A 16,137-nucleotide genomic window follows, 5' to 3' on the forward strand; every position below is an offset into this window, starting at 1 on the left:
CCCAGGGGATGCAGACCCCGCTGCTCCCAGGGGTTGCAGACCCTGCTGCTCCTTGCTCCAGCCCTGCAGTGGTCCGGAGCAGCCTGGCTAACGTGCACATGCCATTACTTGGATCAGTTCATCGATTTAAACCCTCTACATGAACACAGTTCAGTGGGAGCCCCTGCATGCTCTGCTCTGGGTCTGTGACCTCTTCCTGCTGTTCTCACCACGTGGGTTCTGATCACCCTGAAGCAGCACAGCTTCCCCCAGTTGTTCAGCAGCCATGTGAGAACCATCCTAAACCATCTCACACTCCTTTGGGACAAAAGACCTGCCTGGCCAATTATCACCTTGGAGGCCAAGTGCTCCGAGCAGTTTCCTAGTACAGACTGAGCAGGATTTAATGTGCTTGCGGGTTAAAAAGTGCACACAAGTCTGATGAGTCTTTATTTTCTTCCATCAAGTTTGCAGCCCCTTTGTTCAGGCAGCCAGATGTTACGCCAGACCTGTGAGAAGAAGGAAGAAAGGTATGTCAGGGTTCATGGGGCCATGGGGCAGGATGTTGCAGTGTTGACACTGTCAGAGCTGTACTTTAGTGCTGCAGGAAGAGAGGGTGTTTGGATAAATTAGTGGTTTTCACCATAAAGATGCAGAGCTCATTATGAGAAGAGAGAGGAAATACAATCCCTGCTGCAGGATTCTGCAGCTTCTGGGTGGGTGATCTAGTTTGGGACATACAGTCTTGTTTTCTTTGCAGCTTGTTTCCTCTGATCTAGTTTGCAAGTATGTTCAGAGCTGTGACTTTCCTCATGTGTTCATCTTCTCTGTAGACATCCCCAGCCATTTGGATGATCTCCCTCCCACTATGCTGAAGAAAGACTATGCCAGTGTCCCCATAATAGACAGGTATGATACAGGGAAAGGGAATGATTGTTCTCTTCAGAGATTTTTTTCTTGCACAAACACAATCCCTGGAAGCTGTCACCTGCTCAGTCATTAATTAATGTTCTCAGGCACTGATAAACAATTTAGCACAAAAACTGCTAAATTGTTTCAAAAGTCAAATTTGCAAAGGCAGCCACTGTCAGGCTTTGGTTCCAGAAGTGCTGCAGTGTGGTGCATGGAGGGCCTCCAGTGGCCTAGCAGAGACTTTCACAGATCTTGGAACGAGCTGGTCTTAAAATTAATTATTTTGTCTTTGTGCACTTGCTTAGAGGTTAATTTGCATGTCGTGGTTTTGGGATTGATGAGACTTCATCATGATCTGAAACACCAGTGCTGCCCTCAGCAGCAGAACTGCTCCATGCTTCTGTAGTCTCAGCTGTGATTTTTCTTTGGAATGCAAGAAACAGTTTATGGCTGACAGCTCTGGGAGGGGAGGAGAGCTACTGTGGATTTGTAGGGTAAACTAAAGTTGAGAGAAGTTAATATGTTCTGAAAACCTCACCTCATTTTTGCTGTTAAATATACTTCATTTCTATCTTACAAACTAACCTGTGATCTCCTTGCAGTGTTGATGATGTAGTGAGAAGATTGTTGTCACTGGAAATGGCAAGCCAGGTGAGTTTCATTCTCCTGGCATGAAAAACTGGAAGATGTAGTGAGCACATTTGTGTGAGACATGTCAGTGTTGGTAAATGCCCTTCACTTGCCTTAAGTGTTCCTCAGAGACTGCAAATCTGGGGCTATTAAATACATGAGAGTGGTAAGTCTTGTATGCCCTTAAAAGTTATTATGCAGGCTTCTTTATAACGATTGCATGTTAAAATGAGAGGAGGCAATCCCAGAGGAGTTGAGCTTGCTGTGTTACTGCTGGTGCTTGGCCTGTGTTCCAGAAAATAGTGCACTGGGCAGCAGGTGTTCTTCAGATTACTTTGACATCTTGTCTGCCCAGAGAACAAAGTAAGCAAATCCCAAGGCAGCAAAAAGGTCTTCCCATTTCTTGCTTCTTACCACTTCATCTTAAAAAGATGTGGCAGGTGAAGCTGCTGCCATGTGAGATCAACCTGAGTTCTCTCTACTGGTCCCCAGAGCAGCAGAGCCTCTCCAGGACCTCCTCCAGGTCTCCTGTGACCCTGGGGTGAGGGGGGTCCTGGGCTGGGGTCTGAGCCGTGGCCACTGTTCCCTGCTGAGACCTGTTGTGCCCTGAGCTCTGTCCTGCAGCCAGCAGGGCCTTTCTGGCAGCACTCTCTGTGTTTTGTGGTGGACACTGAATGAAGCTATTAATTACAGGCCTTTGTCTTGGCATTGGGAGAGAGAACTGGGCTGTTTCAGACCTTTAATGTTCCTGAGAAAGTGACAAGCTCTTTTCTATTATCCACAGAGGGAGAAGATGAAAGTAAAGACACAGCAGCTGGTGGAGAAGGTCAGGAGGTCTCCCAATGACAATGGCTCCTTTGAGGTGCAAGGTAAGTTAAAAAAGTAGAATGATATTGTTGGCAGATGATACATCTGCTTTTATTCAGCTGTTCCCACCCCAGCACTTCAAGTTTCCTGCATCAGGAGGAGAATCTCCTTCAGGAGAGCTCCCAGGAGGCAGCAGCCTGCCTGTGCCTGCAAGGCCTGCTGAGGACATTGCAGAGGCAGGAGCTTACTGGCTGATGCCTGCTAGGGTGATTTCCAAACTCCTGCTCCATATCCACCCTCTGAAGGCGGCACGTGCATTGTTCTCCTTGGAGAGCCTCTGTGCCATGGAGCACTGCACTGCATTCCATCCCAAGTGAGCTGCCAGATGCAGCCATGGAGCCCTCTGCCTCAGAGAGCCCTGGCTGAGGGACAGTGCAGGGCTGAAGGCCACGCTGCTCTTGACCAAGTCACACTCCTTTTGTCATTGATAAAGGCTGCAAATGTCTCAGGATGCCACCAGCACCTTTCTGCAAAGCCTGAAGTCACTGAGGGCTGGCTGCTGCTTACAAAGAACCTCTGAATGTGTGTCTGTTCCTCAAAAAGCTTAAACCAAGAGAAGTTAAATGAATGTGAAATCACCAGTAATTGAGTGCAAGAGGCATTTAACAGATAATCCATGTCATCTGTTGTTAAAATTTTAACCTGTAGTTCAGCAGCTTCATACTAGTGCTGCTCGTGACTCACAGGTTGTAGCTAGTGGTTTGTTTTGCACTAATCCCAAGGGCTATGTGGTGGTACTTGCTGTGGTGCAGTGGGTACCCAGGAGAACAGCAGCCCTCAGCTGGCAATTTGAAAGGAATGCAAATGGTACTGCCTTGCCCTGGGAAGCTGCTGCTCTCACATGGCTTCTTGTGTCTGCTTTTCTAGTTGCTATTTTGACTGCCAAGATTCGCACGTACGAGGAGCATCTTCAGAGGCATCCCAAGGTAACCATCAGTAACCAAGCCCACACGTCTGAGGCAGCAGCTGTTGAGGTTGTTTGCTCAGTTTAGAACAAAAGTATTTTAATTCTGGGCCTTGTGGCTTTCCCAAGAAGGCTTATAAAATAGTTATAACTGTTCCCTGCTGCCAGTCTGGGAAGCTGCTGGCTCAGTCACAGCGACATTCCCACCGACTGGCATGTGAAGTGGGTTCTTTTTTGTCACTGTGCTAGTGGAAGTGCCTGAGCAGATACCTCTGAACAGCTGAGCTCATCCTTGCTGCAGATGTGGCTTTGCCACTTTGTTCTCCGTGTCATTACTGCTACCACTTCAGCAGCTGGGCTCCCTCTTTCTTCTTCCTGTGGAAATGTGTAGCAGGCAGGGCTGTGTCAACGGCACAGTGACACTTCCCTGCCTAAAGCTGCCTGGGTTCAGAGCCAGACTAGGAACGTCTCAGCTGTGAGTTTATGAACAAGGTTTATGAAAGGCTCTTTATGCAGTGCAAAAGCTGGGAAAGGCATTAATCAACTGCCTTTGAAAAACGTGCATAACTGTTTGTTAATCATAAAAGCCTGAAAAGTAAAACAGAACAGAGCTCAGGTTTCATAAGCCAGAAGCTGTGCCAGATGTTTCAGCAGAAGGGACCTTTTGGAGTTCTTGGATGAAGTCTGCATTTTCCACACACTGCTGGTACAGGATACGGAAATTCCTCCCACAGGGATTGCCCAGAGTGGCATGGCTCAAGCTGTGCATTTTCTCTTTCAAAGAACAACCCCAGTGGTCAGATAGAACCAAGTCACATTTTATTTTCACATTTAATTTCAGGAAAGGCAAAGGTAGGTGCTTCTGTGTTGTTTCTGGAAGAATACATTTCAGAGGAAGCAGAGTTCTTAGCCAGTAGAGCTTCCCCACATTCTTTATCTTCAAGCCGTGGCAGCTTTTGCCACTGCCTAAAGCTGCACACAGGTTGAAAAGATTCCTTGGGGCGGGGGGGGAGGTACAGACACAGGACAGAAACCAATTTCAGTGAAAGGTAAATGAAGTCTCAGAACTCACAGTGACCTGATGTGCTCGCAGCATCTGCCAAGAAAATTGTTCTAAGATACTGTGCTTAACCTGCTCCCTTTCAGCCATAATCTGGTCTATTTTTGTGCGTAATCCGCTGGGCTGGCGGGGCAGCCTGCAGCCTGGTGAGCACTCAGTCCTCTGCAGGACAAGAGCAACCGGCGCCGGATGCTGATGGACGTGGATCGCCGCAAGAAGCTCCTGGCCTACCTGCGCCGCGTGCGCTACGAGGCCTTCGAGAACACCTGCAGGCAGCTGAACATCCAGCACAGCCCGTCCCCTCCCTACAGCCGCCGGGTCACCAAGCGCTGGCTGGTGAAGAAGGCTTTCTGCATCAAGGTACAGGCTGGAGGGAGCCACGGGCTGCCTGGGAACACGGCCCTGTGGAGCAGGGTGCGATTCCTGCAGCTGGAAGTGGCTGATCCGTCGGTGCTTTTAGCCCACCCTTTGAACTGGGGGAGACTGGTCATGGTTCTGGGTACTCCAGGATAGGGAGGACATGGAGGTGCTGGAGAGGGGGCAGAGAAGGGCAGCCGGGCTGGTTAGGGGTCTGGAGAACAGGTCTGATGAGGAGAAGCTGAGGGAGCTGGGGCTGCTCAGCCTGGAGAAGAGGGGGCTGAGGGGAGACCTCAGTGCTCTGCAGCTCCCCGAGAGCAGGTTGTGGTGGGGTGGGGGGTGGCCTCTTCTCCCTGGTGGCGGGACAGGAGGAAAGGGGTCAAACTGCACCAGGGGATGTTCTGATTAGATACTAGGAACAATTTTCTGACTGAAAGAGTGATGAGGCCTTGGAACAGGCTGCCCAGGGAGGCAGGGGAGGCACCTGCACTGGAGGCATTTGAAAACCAGGTGCACGTGGTGCTGAGATGGTTTAGTGGCCAAGGGGGGTGTAGGGCTGAGGGTTGGACTTGATGATCTTAAAGGTCTTTTCCAACCTTGATGATTCTGTGATTTTATGTTCTTCAAGGTGTTATCCCTGCTTCTGGATCCAGGGCTGCCCAGGGGGGCTGCCCCAGCTGGCAGAGGTGATGCTGCTCCAACCTTCTTCCCTCAGCCTTGGCATAAACACAGAGAGCTAATAGATATTTTTTCCCCCAAAACACTGGTCCCAGCTGAAAGCAGCAACCCTCTCCCTGCCCCTCCTCCTCCACCCCCTGCCAAATAGCCTCCTTTGGATTAGAGTCTGAGAGCCTTGATAAAAATTAGCTTTTGCTTTTGGATTTTTGGAATAATATAATATCTGTAATTTGATATTGTTCTGACTAATTTTCCCCTCTGTTTATCAGGGAAAGAACAGACCACAACGAAAATTAGGTTGGAGGGAAAAAGAGAAGGGTTACTGTCACATTTTCGTTTTTCTCTGCAAATTTAGAAGCTATGAGTAGGAAAAAAAGGCAGGAGAAAGCATTTATTCATGTTACATTAGACTGTGGCAAGAGAGGGAAATCATCATCCACAAAATCCTGACAAATCTTAAAATAAAAATGCTATTTCTTTAACTTTCTGAAATGGGAACAATTGTAAAAGTACAAATGTTTTCCATTTCCAAGTCTCAGCTGGTGCTACAGATCTGCAGCAGATAAACCCACAAAACATCCATCAGGCCAAACCTCCCGTGTCTCCTGCTGTCGTGGGGTGAGGCTGGAAGCTGAGGTGCTGCCCCTCCTGCCCTCCCACCCATCTGGACACAGGGGCACATCCCTCCCAGGGCTGCCCTGGTATCAGTGGGTCCTGGCACCACAAACCCCTCCATCATGCCTGGGCTTCTGCAGGTCCCTCTCTCTCCCCACAATCCTTGTTTTAAACCCAAGCTTAGCACAGAAAATATCATTGCCCTGTTTGGGGAGGCTGATCCATCCCCAGCACGAGGGTTACTGGGGTGCAGGGGAGCACCCAAATCCATGGGCTGTCAGATGGTCTCTGAGCTGGTCCCAGAAGATTGTCAGGCAAAACACAGAAGAAGTAAACAGAAATGGAGAAGTTGAAGTGATGTGCTGATGGGAAGAGCTACAAAAAAATCAGCTGAAATTCTGGGAAAAGAAATAGAAAATACTCTTACATCTTAAAAGTCACTGCAGCCAAAAGCTCAAAAGGTCACAGGTTTTGCATTTGTCTTCCTGCTGGAAGGTTTGCTAACCACTATTTAAGCAGGGTTCCTGTGTGAGGAACGGTTTCAGTGGCAGGGCTCGTTCCTCACTGGGAAGAGCAGAGCTTGGCTAATAACACCTTATTTTGCAAAAATATCCCCTTCACTGGAGTGTGTGTGAACAGAGCTTTGATTTGAATGAGGATTGATAACTGCCCCGCAAAGCAGGGCAACTAAACCGGCAACTAACCAGAGCATTTATAACTAAACTACCGAGCTGTGCTCTAAACTGTAAACTTATCAGCCAGGCTGATTAGTTTGCAATAATCTGAGGAAAAGGTTTGTGCTTTTCTGCCCAGCAGAGATAGATTGTCAAGTCATAAAGCCTTCCTGGAGCAGGAGCTGCACGCGGGGGCTAATTGGTGTAATTACATCTGATAAATTGCCAACAGCAACCGTTGCTCAGCACAGAGCTGCCTTCCTGGTCCCTGGGAAACATCCTTGTCCTGGGGTGAAGGGGTGACTGGTGCCCTGAGGCTGCAGCAGGATGAGCCCTGGATCTCCCTGGGGCAGGAACTCCTGGCTGGTCCAGGGGCCACGATGGGGCATCCCAGAGAGCCCACAAGCCAAGGCACTTGCCCCTCCATTGCACTGTGTCCCTGGGAAAGGTTCTGCTCCCCCAGGGACCGAACACCCCGCGCTGCCCCCGAAGTTCTGTGTGTGACACGGGATGGAGGCGGCCGTGCCGTCGGGGAGGGACAGGGACAGGACAGGGACAGAACAGGAGAGGACAGAACAGGACAGGGCAGGGCAGGACAGGGCAGCATCGCCGGCCCCGCCGCCCGGGGCAGCAGCTCCCTCAGTAATTAACCGTGTGTTTCTGGTCTGAAACGCCAAGTAAAGCCTTGGGTTAATCGGCTCCCACGGCGTTTCTGTGGCAGGGACTGGAGCCATCGCTGAGGCCAATTAGTATCTGCTGTACAGATAAGGTGGAGCTTGAAATGCGTCTCTGTGCTTGTTTCAGGGGTTAGAGCTTCAGAAACATTCCAGTGTAATCAAAAAGAGTTGGGATTTGGGCACCTGAGCTCAGGTTCTGGGCGGTTTCAGGACCAGGTTGCTTTGCAGTCGGCAGTGGTTTCCAGGAGGAAGGTTGTGAAGCCGGTGCAGAGGAGCTGTGCACAGCTGGGAAACACATCCAACAGCTTCAGTACTGCTCCTGAAACCCTTGTCTGGCTTTTATGAAAATCTGCCAGTCTCACAGGTTGTCAAAATGATGGTAAAATTAGAGCCTGGTGTGTTCACACGCGGGCACAGAAGTTCCAGCTCTGCTCCTCTTCATTTACCACTTGTGCAGTAAAACTGTTTGGCTTTAAAGCTGCAGCTTCCCGAGCTGGGATGGGGCCTCAGGAGCTGCAGAGCTTTGTCATTTAAAGTCAACTCCAGATTAACTCAGTATTGAAGAGGTTGTTACCTGTTTTCCTTCTCCTGCCTATCCAGCGTGAAGAGGTGCTGAAGAGAGCCAAGGTGTTGCTAGAGGTGGTTAATTATTCGTGTCTTCAGAGAATGAGCTGACATGAGCTTAGCCAGACATGATGGGATGTTTCAGGAGGAGAGTGAGAGCTGTGCTAGGTTATCCACACATGGATTTTATCTTCCAAAAACCAGGTGTTAATTTTACAGAGAGGTGGTTTCTTCCATGCTGAGGTGTTTGTTAATGCTTAAAACTGTTCACTTAAATATTGTTCACTTGGAAGTGCAAAAAGCTGCTGAAAAAATTTCCAAGCTAAATGCAAAACATGGCAGAGGTTCAATCAAGGGTAAAATTTTGCCTCCATTGAAGCAACAAGATTTTTCCAGGGCAGGGCAAGGCTTCTTCTTTGATTTGCTGCTCAGAGGTGCCCAGGAACAGCTGAGCTAGTCCTTGCTGAGCAATAATGCTGATGGGAAAAACCTAAGTCCACTAGCTAGATTTTTTGTTTCTTTCTTTCTTTGTTTCTTTCTTTCTTTCTTTTATTCTCTTTGAAACTATTGTTCTTACTTCTTGAACTGGTGTTTTTTGTTTTATATGCTTCGTGTAGATGAATGGACAGATGGGGACAGGAAACGAGGTACTGTACCTGCCAGCTGCATGCACAGACACAGCACCACATGCACACCTGAGGCTCATCGTGTGTGACTGGCCCTGCAGCCCCTAGTCCTAGTGTGCAGATGAAAAATAATACCCACCTCTTCACTAAAAGGCACTTCACAGATCTTAGAAAAAAACAGGCAACCACTTAAGATCTTATGGCTTCAAAAATAAGTGGCTGACTTAACCAAGACTATAAATAGAGCAAAACTTTTTCTCATAGCAGTCTTTCTAGCCAGAATTTAATTTGCATTTTTCCAGCACCACATTCATGTGAGCACATGATGCTGTGAGCATTGGCAAGGTTGTTTTTCTGCTTAAACCCAGGTGTATTATCTGTGCTGCATTTTTTTCTGATTCATTGCTTAGGGCTTGGACAGGTGAACTCCAGGAAAGACTGAGGGCATTTCCATCCTAGCTGCTTATCCATCCCTGCTGGTGGCCACCACCCTTGCAGCAGAGTGACCCCAAAGGTGCAGTGCCCACCCTCCAGCCAAGCTTACCTTGCCTGAGGTTCTCCTGGGAGGTGGGTGTGAGCACAGACTCCTGCTGGCCTCTGCCTGGAGAGGGGGCCTCCAGCAAAGGGGGAGGAGGAGCTGAGTCAGGAAATAAATCTCTTAAACTGTCTCAGGTTTTTTTTCTAGGTGAACATGAGCAGAACTTCCTGAGCAGCCCTCTTTTGAGAGGGAACAGGGTTATGATCCATGTTTTTAAAAATACACATCACTTGTAGGTTTGGAGTATTTACTGGAGGTTGATACTGATATCCTGGAGTTTGCCCTGGCTTTTTGTTGTTGTTGTTTTTGCCATTACATGTTGTTTCCAAGAACACATTTTTGCACCTTGTAATATCTCAGAGGCCTAAAAGGTTCCATATTCCTCCTTTCTCACACCCATGAGGGTGGCAGTCACAGGGGAGCCTGGTCACAGCCAGATGGTAGCGGCACAGACATAGAGCCCACCTTGACCAGTCAGCCTGTCTTGTGACAACAAAAGGTTTCCTGTGAGCTCTGCTCCTGGGGACATCTCTGAAGGGTGACACAGTCACCAGCCATGGAACCATGGCCAGGTGGCCTCACCTGCCCTGGGCCTTGTTACAGAAGATAAACCCATTGCAGGTAGAACATGTGACTGTTTGGGCTCGTCACGTTCCCTCCACTGCATTGAATGTCCCCTGAGGAGCATGAGCACAACCCAGGGGTGCAGACCCCAGGCCCATGGCAGGCACCCCAGCCACCTCAGGTGACAGCTCAGCAGGCGTTGGGACGTGTTGGTGACCAGGGACGTGGCACGTGCAGGCGAAAGCTGCTGTAACTCCTCAGCTTCCCTTCTGTCCATTGCATTGTCCACACCTGGTTTCCCTCTCCCCATCCCAGCCAGTGAACCCCTCTCTGCTAAACTGCTTGGATGCTCTGTTGCTTGGCCTGCCATTTTCCCTGAGCTGATGCTCCTTTGTTATTTTCCATTGTTAGAATGGTGTCAGCACCTCCCTGGGGACTCCCTGTGCTGGGAGATCTCTTTGTTGTCTCATTATCAAACATTCCATGTGAGATTTGCCCTTTACCATTATTTTTTTAATGTCTTTCTCAGTTCTTTTTATAGCCAATACAAGAGGTTTTAATTTCAGAAGGTAATTTATGTCAGGCCGGGTGTGTGGTTACCACAGATCTGCTGATTCCATTGGGAATACCCACCCTCTACACTCAGCATCCTGGGACACTCTGTCTGCTAGGTCTATGTTCACTTTCTTCTTATTATTATTCTGCTGAAATGTTTGTAATCTGTAAGAATCAGCTGGTCTTGGGAAGATTCATGCTTGTGCAGTAATCTAGGAATTAAAATTTTTATTTAACATTTTTTTAAATAGAGAAATAAAGGTTTGTTTGGGATAACTCTGTCGAATATATCAGGTATATGGTAAAAGGATCAGACCCAGGACAAAAGCTGAGGTGGTACTTGAATCACTGCAAAGTGTTTTCTGTCTTCTTTGCATTACAAGCTCAGCAAGCAGAGCATAACCCTTATACTCAGCACCCCTGATCCCCACCTACTCTGAAGTCACAAGACAATCCATGTCTAAACTTAGACCCAAAAGCTGAGGCAGTGTCAGGAAGCTGGGAGTTCTGCTGTTCAGGGCTGCTCTGGTGCCTGCAGGTGTTGGCTGTGTCGTGGCCTGACACAGATCCCAGTGTTACAAATGCCTCCTGAAATGCTTGTCAGGTGTTAATCCGTTTAACACAAACACTGCACAGAGCCTTGAGTCATTCAGGAGCTTCTGTTTGGAAGGAAAAACAGACTCATAGGCTAAAGGGAACAGGCAGTCAGCTGGTGTAGTTGCAAAAATCTGGAGTGATGTGAAATATTCTTGGGAAGCAGAGCTGCAGCTTTTATGGATGATACAAGCCAGAGTAGCCTATAAAAATATTTAGAAAGGGGAAGGTGCTAATTTCTGCTGGGAAAACATGGCAACAATCCAGTCTATTCCCACTGGCAAAGGAGGTTTGTTGCCTGCAGCTCCAGTAGCATTTCTGCCCCTGGGGACAGTCAGCAAGCTCGTGCTGCTGTTCAGACCTTGGTGGGCCTGAGAGGGATGTTGATGTTGATGTTCCTCCTCCCTTGGTGCTCCTGGCCCTGAGCCTGCCCCTCCCAGCTCCTCATGGCAGCCCTCGCCACCCTCACTGCCCAGGCTCTCGGTGTGGAATGAACCAGGTGAACCTGCTGTTTCTGAGCCAAAAACCAGAGACTCTTTGTCTTTGCAGTTATGAATGACATCATCACAACCATGTTCAATAAAAAATTCATGGAAGAGCTGTTTAAACCACAGGAACTCTATTCCAAGAAGGCCCTGCGGACGCTGTACGACCGGCTGGCTCACGCCTCCATCATGAGACTGAACCAGGCCAGCATGGACAAGGTAAAGGGGCCCTCCTGCCCAGCCAGGGGGGCTGGGCCCCTGCTCACAGGTTCCTGATGGCCAGAGTGAGGGCAGGGCTTCGTGTCACTGGAGTTTTGGAGCATTGTGTAACAGCCCCTCTTCCCATTCCCTTTCTTTTGTAAAAATGCTTCTCAGCCAAGGAAGCTTTGGGGAATTTCATGGTAGTGTCAGAAACTTCAGAACTAAATATTTCTGCCTTAATATCTAAATGTTGAATTTTGAGAGGTTCAATAAGCACTCCTCAGGTTTCTCATACTTTGTAATGTGTATTAAAAATATACACCTGTGTGAGGGTGTATAGATGTCTGTATTTCTGTGCTGACACTCACTGTTTTGCAGTTGCTGGTGTTGGAATTTTTCCCTGCAACCAGTGTATCCAGCAGACAGCTCAGGACCTGGGTTTCCTGGGAGGCTTCTGCCCAGGGCCCCCTGTGGCTGAAGTTGCAAGTAGTTTTAAAGGGAGCTGGATGAACCTGCAGGAGGGCTGACAGTGCCATTGCAGGGGCCTTATTGTCTTAGGAAACAAAGCTGAGGTGGTTCTTCTGACCATGGGCAGGTGCCAGTCTGTGTGTCTAAACCCCTTTCCACATCACCACGGGGTCACCTCAGCACTGTCACTCTCAGTCTTGTGTTGGAACCAAAATTTCCCCGTGTCACTTTGCAGCTGTACGACCTCATGACCATGGCTTTCAAATACCAAGTGCTGCTGTGCCCTCGGCCCAGGGACATCCTGCTGGTCACCTTCAACCACCTGGACACCATCAAGGATTTCGTGCACGATGCTCCTGGCATCCTGAACCAGGTGGATGAAACTGCCCGACAGCTGATTGAAGTAAGAATCCTTAGGAGATGGTGGGACACACTGTGCCTGGAGGTTTGGGGTTTTTTTCCAAGCTAATCTTGGGGACTAAATATGACATCAGTACATGCTGGGGAGGCTGGGACATTCTCAGCCTCAGAGAACCATCTGAACAACCCTTGTCTCTTTTCAACCTGAGGGAGACAAACTGCCCCCCAGGTTAGCAGCTTTTGATCTTGTAACTGCTGGAGTTTTCTGGACAAAGAACAGGAGTGTCCCAGTGAAAGGGAACTGATCCCATGCAACATTAAAAGTTCTGGGAAGTCACAAAATATTTCCAGAGGGCTTCTGGGCAGGGAGATGTCTACGAGTCAAGTGTTATTTTTCTACTGGTCCAGTTTAAATCAATGTTGCTGGGTCAGCCTGGTCAAAGTCTCCACTGACTTCATCACAGAAATTAAATCAGACTCTGAGTCACAGGTAATAATAACTGACCAGCAGTTATAAATAATGACCAGCAGCCTTCCTTTCCCATTTCCCCTTCCCCTGCCACCCAGGTACCATTTTTGGCTTGTTTTGCCGTGAGGGGGTGGGATGTTGTTCTGCTTCCAGAGCATCACAGGATGGTTTTTCTTTTCCAGACTTACAGCCCACTTTCTGCTGGTGAATTTCAGCTCATCAGGCAAACACTCCTCATTTTTTTTCAGGACATGCACATAAGGGTAAGAGCCCAACACAACCAGTCTGTGAGAATGAAAGGGAGTTTGTGTCTTGAGTATCTTGTTATCATGACTCTCTAGGGTGTGAGAATGAAAGGGAGTTTGTGTCTTGAATATCTTGAGTATCTTGTTATCATGACTCTCTAGGTTTGGTTTTGTTGCTTATGCTTTTCAGTCATCTTGATGTGCTTGTAATTTCAGTCTTCAAAATTTCACAAACAGAGCACAGTACATATGTTTGAGTATATTTTTTAAATGTCACATCAGTCTGCCCATCCTCTGGCTTTGGCCTTTATCATAGTCTCAATATATACAGCAAAATCTCTAGGAAACCAATCCCAGCGCAGGCAGGAAGGCTGCCAGATCAGACTTCAAAGAATTCAGGTCAAATGATACATAATTGATTTCCTCAGAGGTGTGATATTCTTTTGCAGGTCTCCATCTTTCTGAAGGATAAAGTGCAGAACTCTAATGGTCGTTTTGTGCTGCCAATATCAGGCCCTGTTCCGTGGGGCACCGAAGTTCCAGGGCTCATCAGGTGAGCTCTGAAGGTCCCCAGGGTCTGGTGGGAGTGAACTGGGGCTGTCACTTGTGTTGCTGGGGGAGCTATTGAAAGGGCAGGAGTTGGGACTAAGTCACTCAGCAGTGAAATGTTGTTCCTCTATTCCAGTAGAGCAGCTATAAGTAATTTATCCTTTAAAACAGGCATTTACCAACATAAAAGGTAGGGATTTATTCCTACATTGTGCAGTAAGCAGAGGAAGGCAGTGCTGAAAATCAGTACTAAATATGTTTCTATCTTGATTTGTTTTTAAGGATATTTAATCACAATGGAGATGAAATTAAAAGAACTGAATTCACCACTGAAGGAAATTATTTTATTCCACAAAGGGAAGGATCTTTTGATCTTTATGGAGACAGAGTCCTCAAACTTGGAACAAATATGTAAGTCATTTTTGTCCTACACAGAAACATGAAGTAGATGTTGATGGTTGTATATTTGTTCAGAAGTACCTCTTCAGCCAGGTGGTTTTTTGCCTCCTTCACTACAACCAGCCTGACTTTTATGAAGTGATGTCCTGAAGCAGAACACATGTGGATAGATGTGTATAAAGAGCTGTGGCAAAGAGCAAAATTTGATTTATGTCCACAGTAGAGCTGAGTAAAGAGTGTTCTCACCTGGTACTGCACACTCTGTGAAATGTAATTGAATGGAACTGCAATCCAGGGATCCTTTCCTTTCTCCCTGTTTGCCAGGAGAAAGGTTAACAGGAGGTTTCCACACAGGAACAGAGAGCAGTTCTTGCTTTGTCACTCTCACGTTTTTATGCCTCAATACTCCACAAACCTGAACTGCAACTTCTCCTTTCACTTATTTACAGTCTTCAGAAAAATATCCTAACACCATGTTCAGGCCCTGTGCTGCTTGCTCCAGTGCCTGTGTCTCATACCAGTCACAGGCTGCTCTTCCTGCTGTTTTCCCCCCAGGTACAGTGTTAGTCGGCCTGTAGAGACACATGTATCAGGATCATCCAAAAACCTGGCATCCCAGGCTAAGGTCAGTGCTGCTCTGTTTCTGTCATGGCTAACTAGTCTGTATCAGCAAGTCTTGCAGCTGGTCACATCTGGTGGGAGTGTTTCCTCTGAGCAGTTTCACCACATCCACCAGATTTTACCCCTGCTTCCCTTGTCTCCTCACACATGGGATCACTGGAGGAAACCCCCGTGTCTCTCATCTCCAAACCCTGTACTTGGCAGTTGCACCATCCTCCCCTTTGTCCATCTCCTTTCTCACAGAAACAATAAGCATCTTTTTAGTCTACAGTTATGGGATAACTTCAGGGGAACTTGGTCTGTTCTTCTCAGAGCCTCTTCCCACCCTTTTGAGCCCAGACAAGGGTGCATTTTCCTGTAGAATCTTGCACTTGTGCCCTGGCGTTCTTGTTTCCTATTTGAATCTCTTCAGAAAACACAAAGCTGGTTTTACAGATTTCTCAGCTTTTTAAGCTGGAAAATTACCTTGTCCTGGTTCTATAAATCCAAGCAACCGTTGTAAATACACCCCTGATAATTACTAGTTATCTGCACAATCTGTACCACTCACAACGCAGAAATGTGCTTGGATGACTCTGCAGAACGTTTCTGTTGTATCGGGAAGCACAGAAATGTTTGCAGTTCCCATCTCATCTCCCTGGTGACCTGACCAATGACCCCGTTGCTGATTTCTGCAGGAGAACGTAGCCCCTAACCCCCTGGCTAAAGAAGAACTGAACTTTCTGGCCAGGCTGCTGGGAGGTGTGGATGTGAAGAAACCTGCTGGGAGCGAGACAGGATTTCGACTGAATTTGTTCACAACTGACGAGGAGGAGGAGTATGGGCTGGTCCTTGTGGGTGTGGGGCTGGTGGGGCAGTGCCACGTGGGCAGCCCTGGGGACAGAACAGCAGGTTTTAGCGTTTTGTTATTGTGGCCCAGATGGTCCCTGCAGGAGCAGCCCTTCCAGCTCCTCTCCCCCATATATTTCAGAGATAAGAATTGAACTGATGCGTGTGACAGGCTGGGACAGCTCAGCCCCTCCTGGCGGGGAGCACAGCCCCGTGAGACCTGGGGTTCCCTCCTGCAGAGAATGGTTTTATCTGCTTTTCATCTCAACTGCCTATTCCTGCTAAAAAATTCTACACGTAATCTAAACCATAGTAAGACAGGGAAAAGTCTCCAAACCGGGGTCAATACATTAACTTGCCCAGTAGGAACAAGTATTGACCAAGCTCCTGGGGAACCCGATCTTTGTCATTTGTGTCCCTCCATGAGATGAAACACTTTCTTCATGTTTTCCATCCAGACGTGCTGCCCTGACCAGACCAGAGGAGGCATCGTACAAGGTTGTCAACATAGAAGCCAGGCAGGTGGGTACAGCGCTGCAGGGCTGCTCAGTTCCTGCCTCCCAGGAGCTCCGTCCCGCCCGCAGTAGTAGCCTCAAAAAAAAGACGTTTTTCCTCCATTTCAGTTCAGCTCACGGGTAAGATGAGGTGGGTGGATCACCTGCCTGCGGGGGTGCAGCCCGCTGGGAGGGGGTTCACGGGCACCAGTGGGCAGCCGGGC

The 16,137-nt window shown here is 48.2% G+C and overlaps 2 protein-coding genes across 2 annotated transcripts in view; both read left to right on the top strand.

The window, feature by feature from the left end:
- Positions 1 to 4,865, top strand: part of MRPS15 (mitochondrial ribosomal protein S15) — a 5,445-nt gene extending 580 nt beyond the window's left edge. The window contains exons 2-7 of the mRNA XM_009996704.1: positions 454 to 509; positions 813 to 888; positions 1,494 to 1,542; positions 2,306 to 2,390; positions 3,256 to 3,314; positions 4,521 to 4,865. Of these exons, the coding sequence (XP_009995006.1) occupies positions 454 to 509; positions 813 to 888; positions 1,494 to 1,542; positions 2,306 to 2,390; positions 3,256 to 3,314; positions 4,521 to 4,865 (670 nt within the window). The remainder of the gene's footprint in view (positions 1 to 453; positions 510 to 812; positions 889 to 1,493; positions 1,543 to 2,305; positions 2,391 to 3,255; positions 3,315 to 4,520) is intronic.
- A 3,656-nt stretch (positions 4,866 to 8,521) lies between these two features.
- On the top strand, positions 8,522 to 15,941 carry OSCP1 (organic solute carrier partner 1; the record flags this gene model as incomplete). Its single annotated transcript, XM_009996705.1, has 9 exons — positions 8,522 to 8,564; positions 11,344 to 11,498; positions 12,184 to 12,351; positions 12,960 to 13,040; positions 13,472 to 13,575; positions 13,854 to 13,982; positions 14,526 to 14,595; positions 15,269 to 15,408; positions 15,878 to 15,941. Coding segments are annotated over exons 1-9 (954 nt in total), but the record flags the coding sequence as incomplete, so codon positions are not given.
- Positions 15,942 to 16,137: the final 196 nt, after the last annotated feature.

Source organism: Chaetura pelagica, unplaced genomic scaffold, assembly GCF_000747805.2.
Source record: "Chaetura pelagica isolate M959 unplaced genomic scaffold, ChaPel_1.0 scaffold1064, whole genome shotgun sequence".
Taxonomy (NCBI): domain Eukaryota; kingdom Metazoa; phylum Chordata; class Aves; order Apodiformes; family Apodidae; genus Chaetura; species Chaetura pelagica.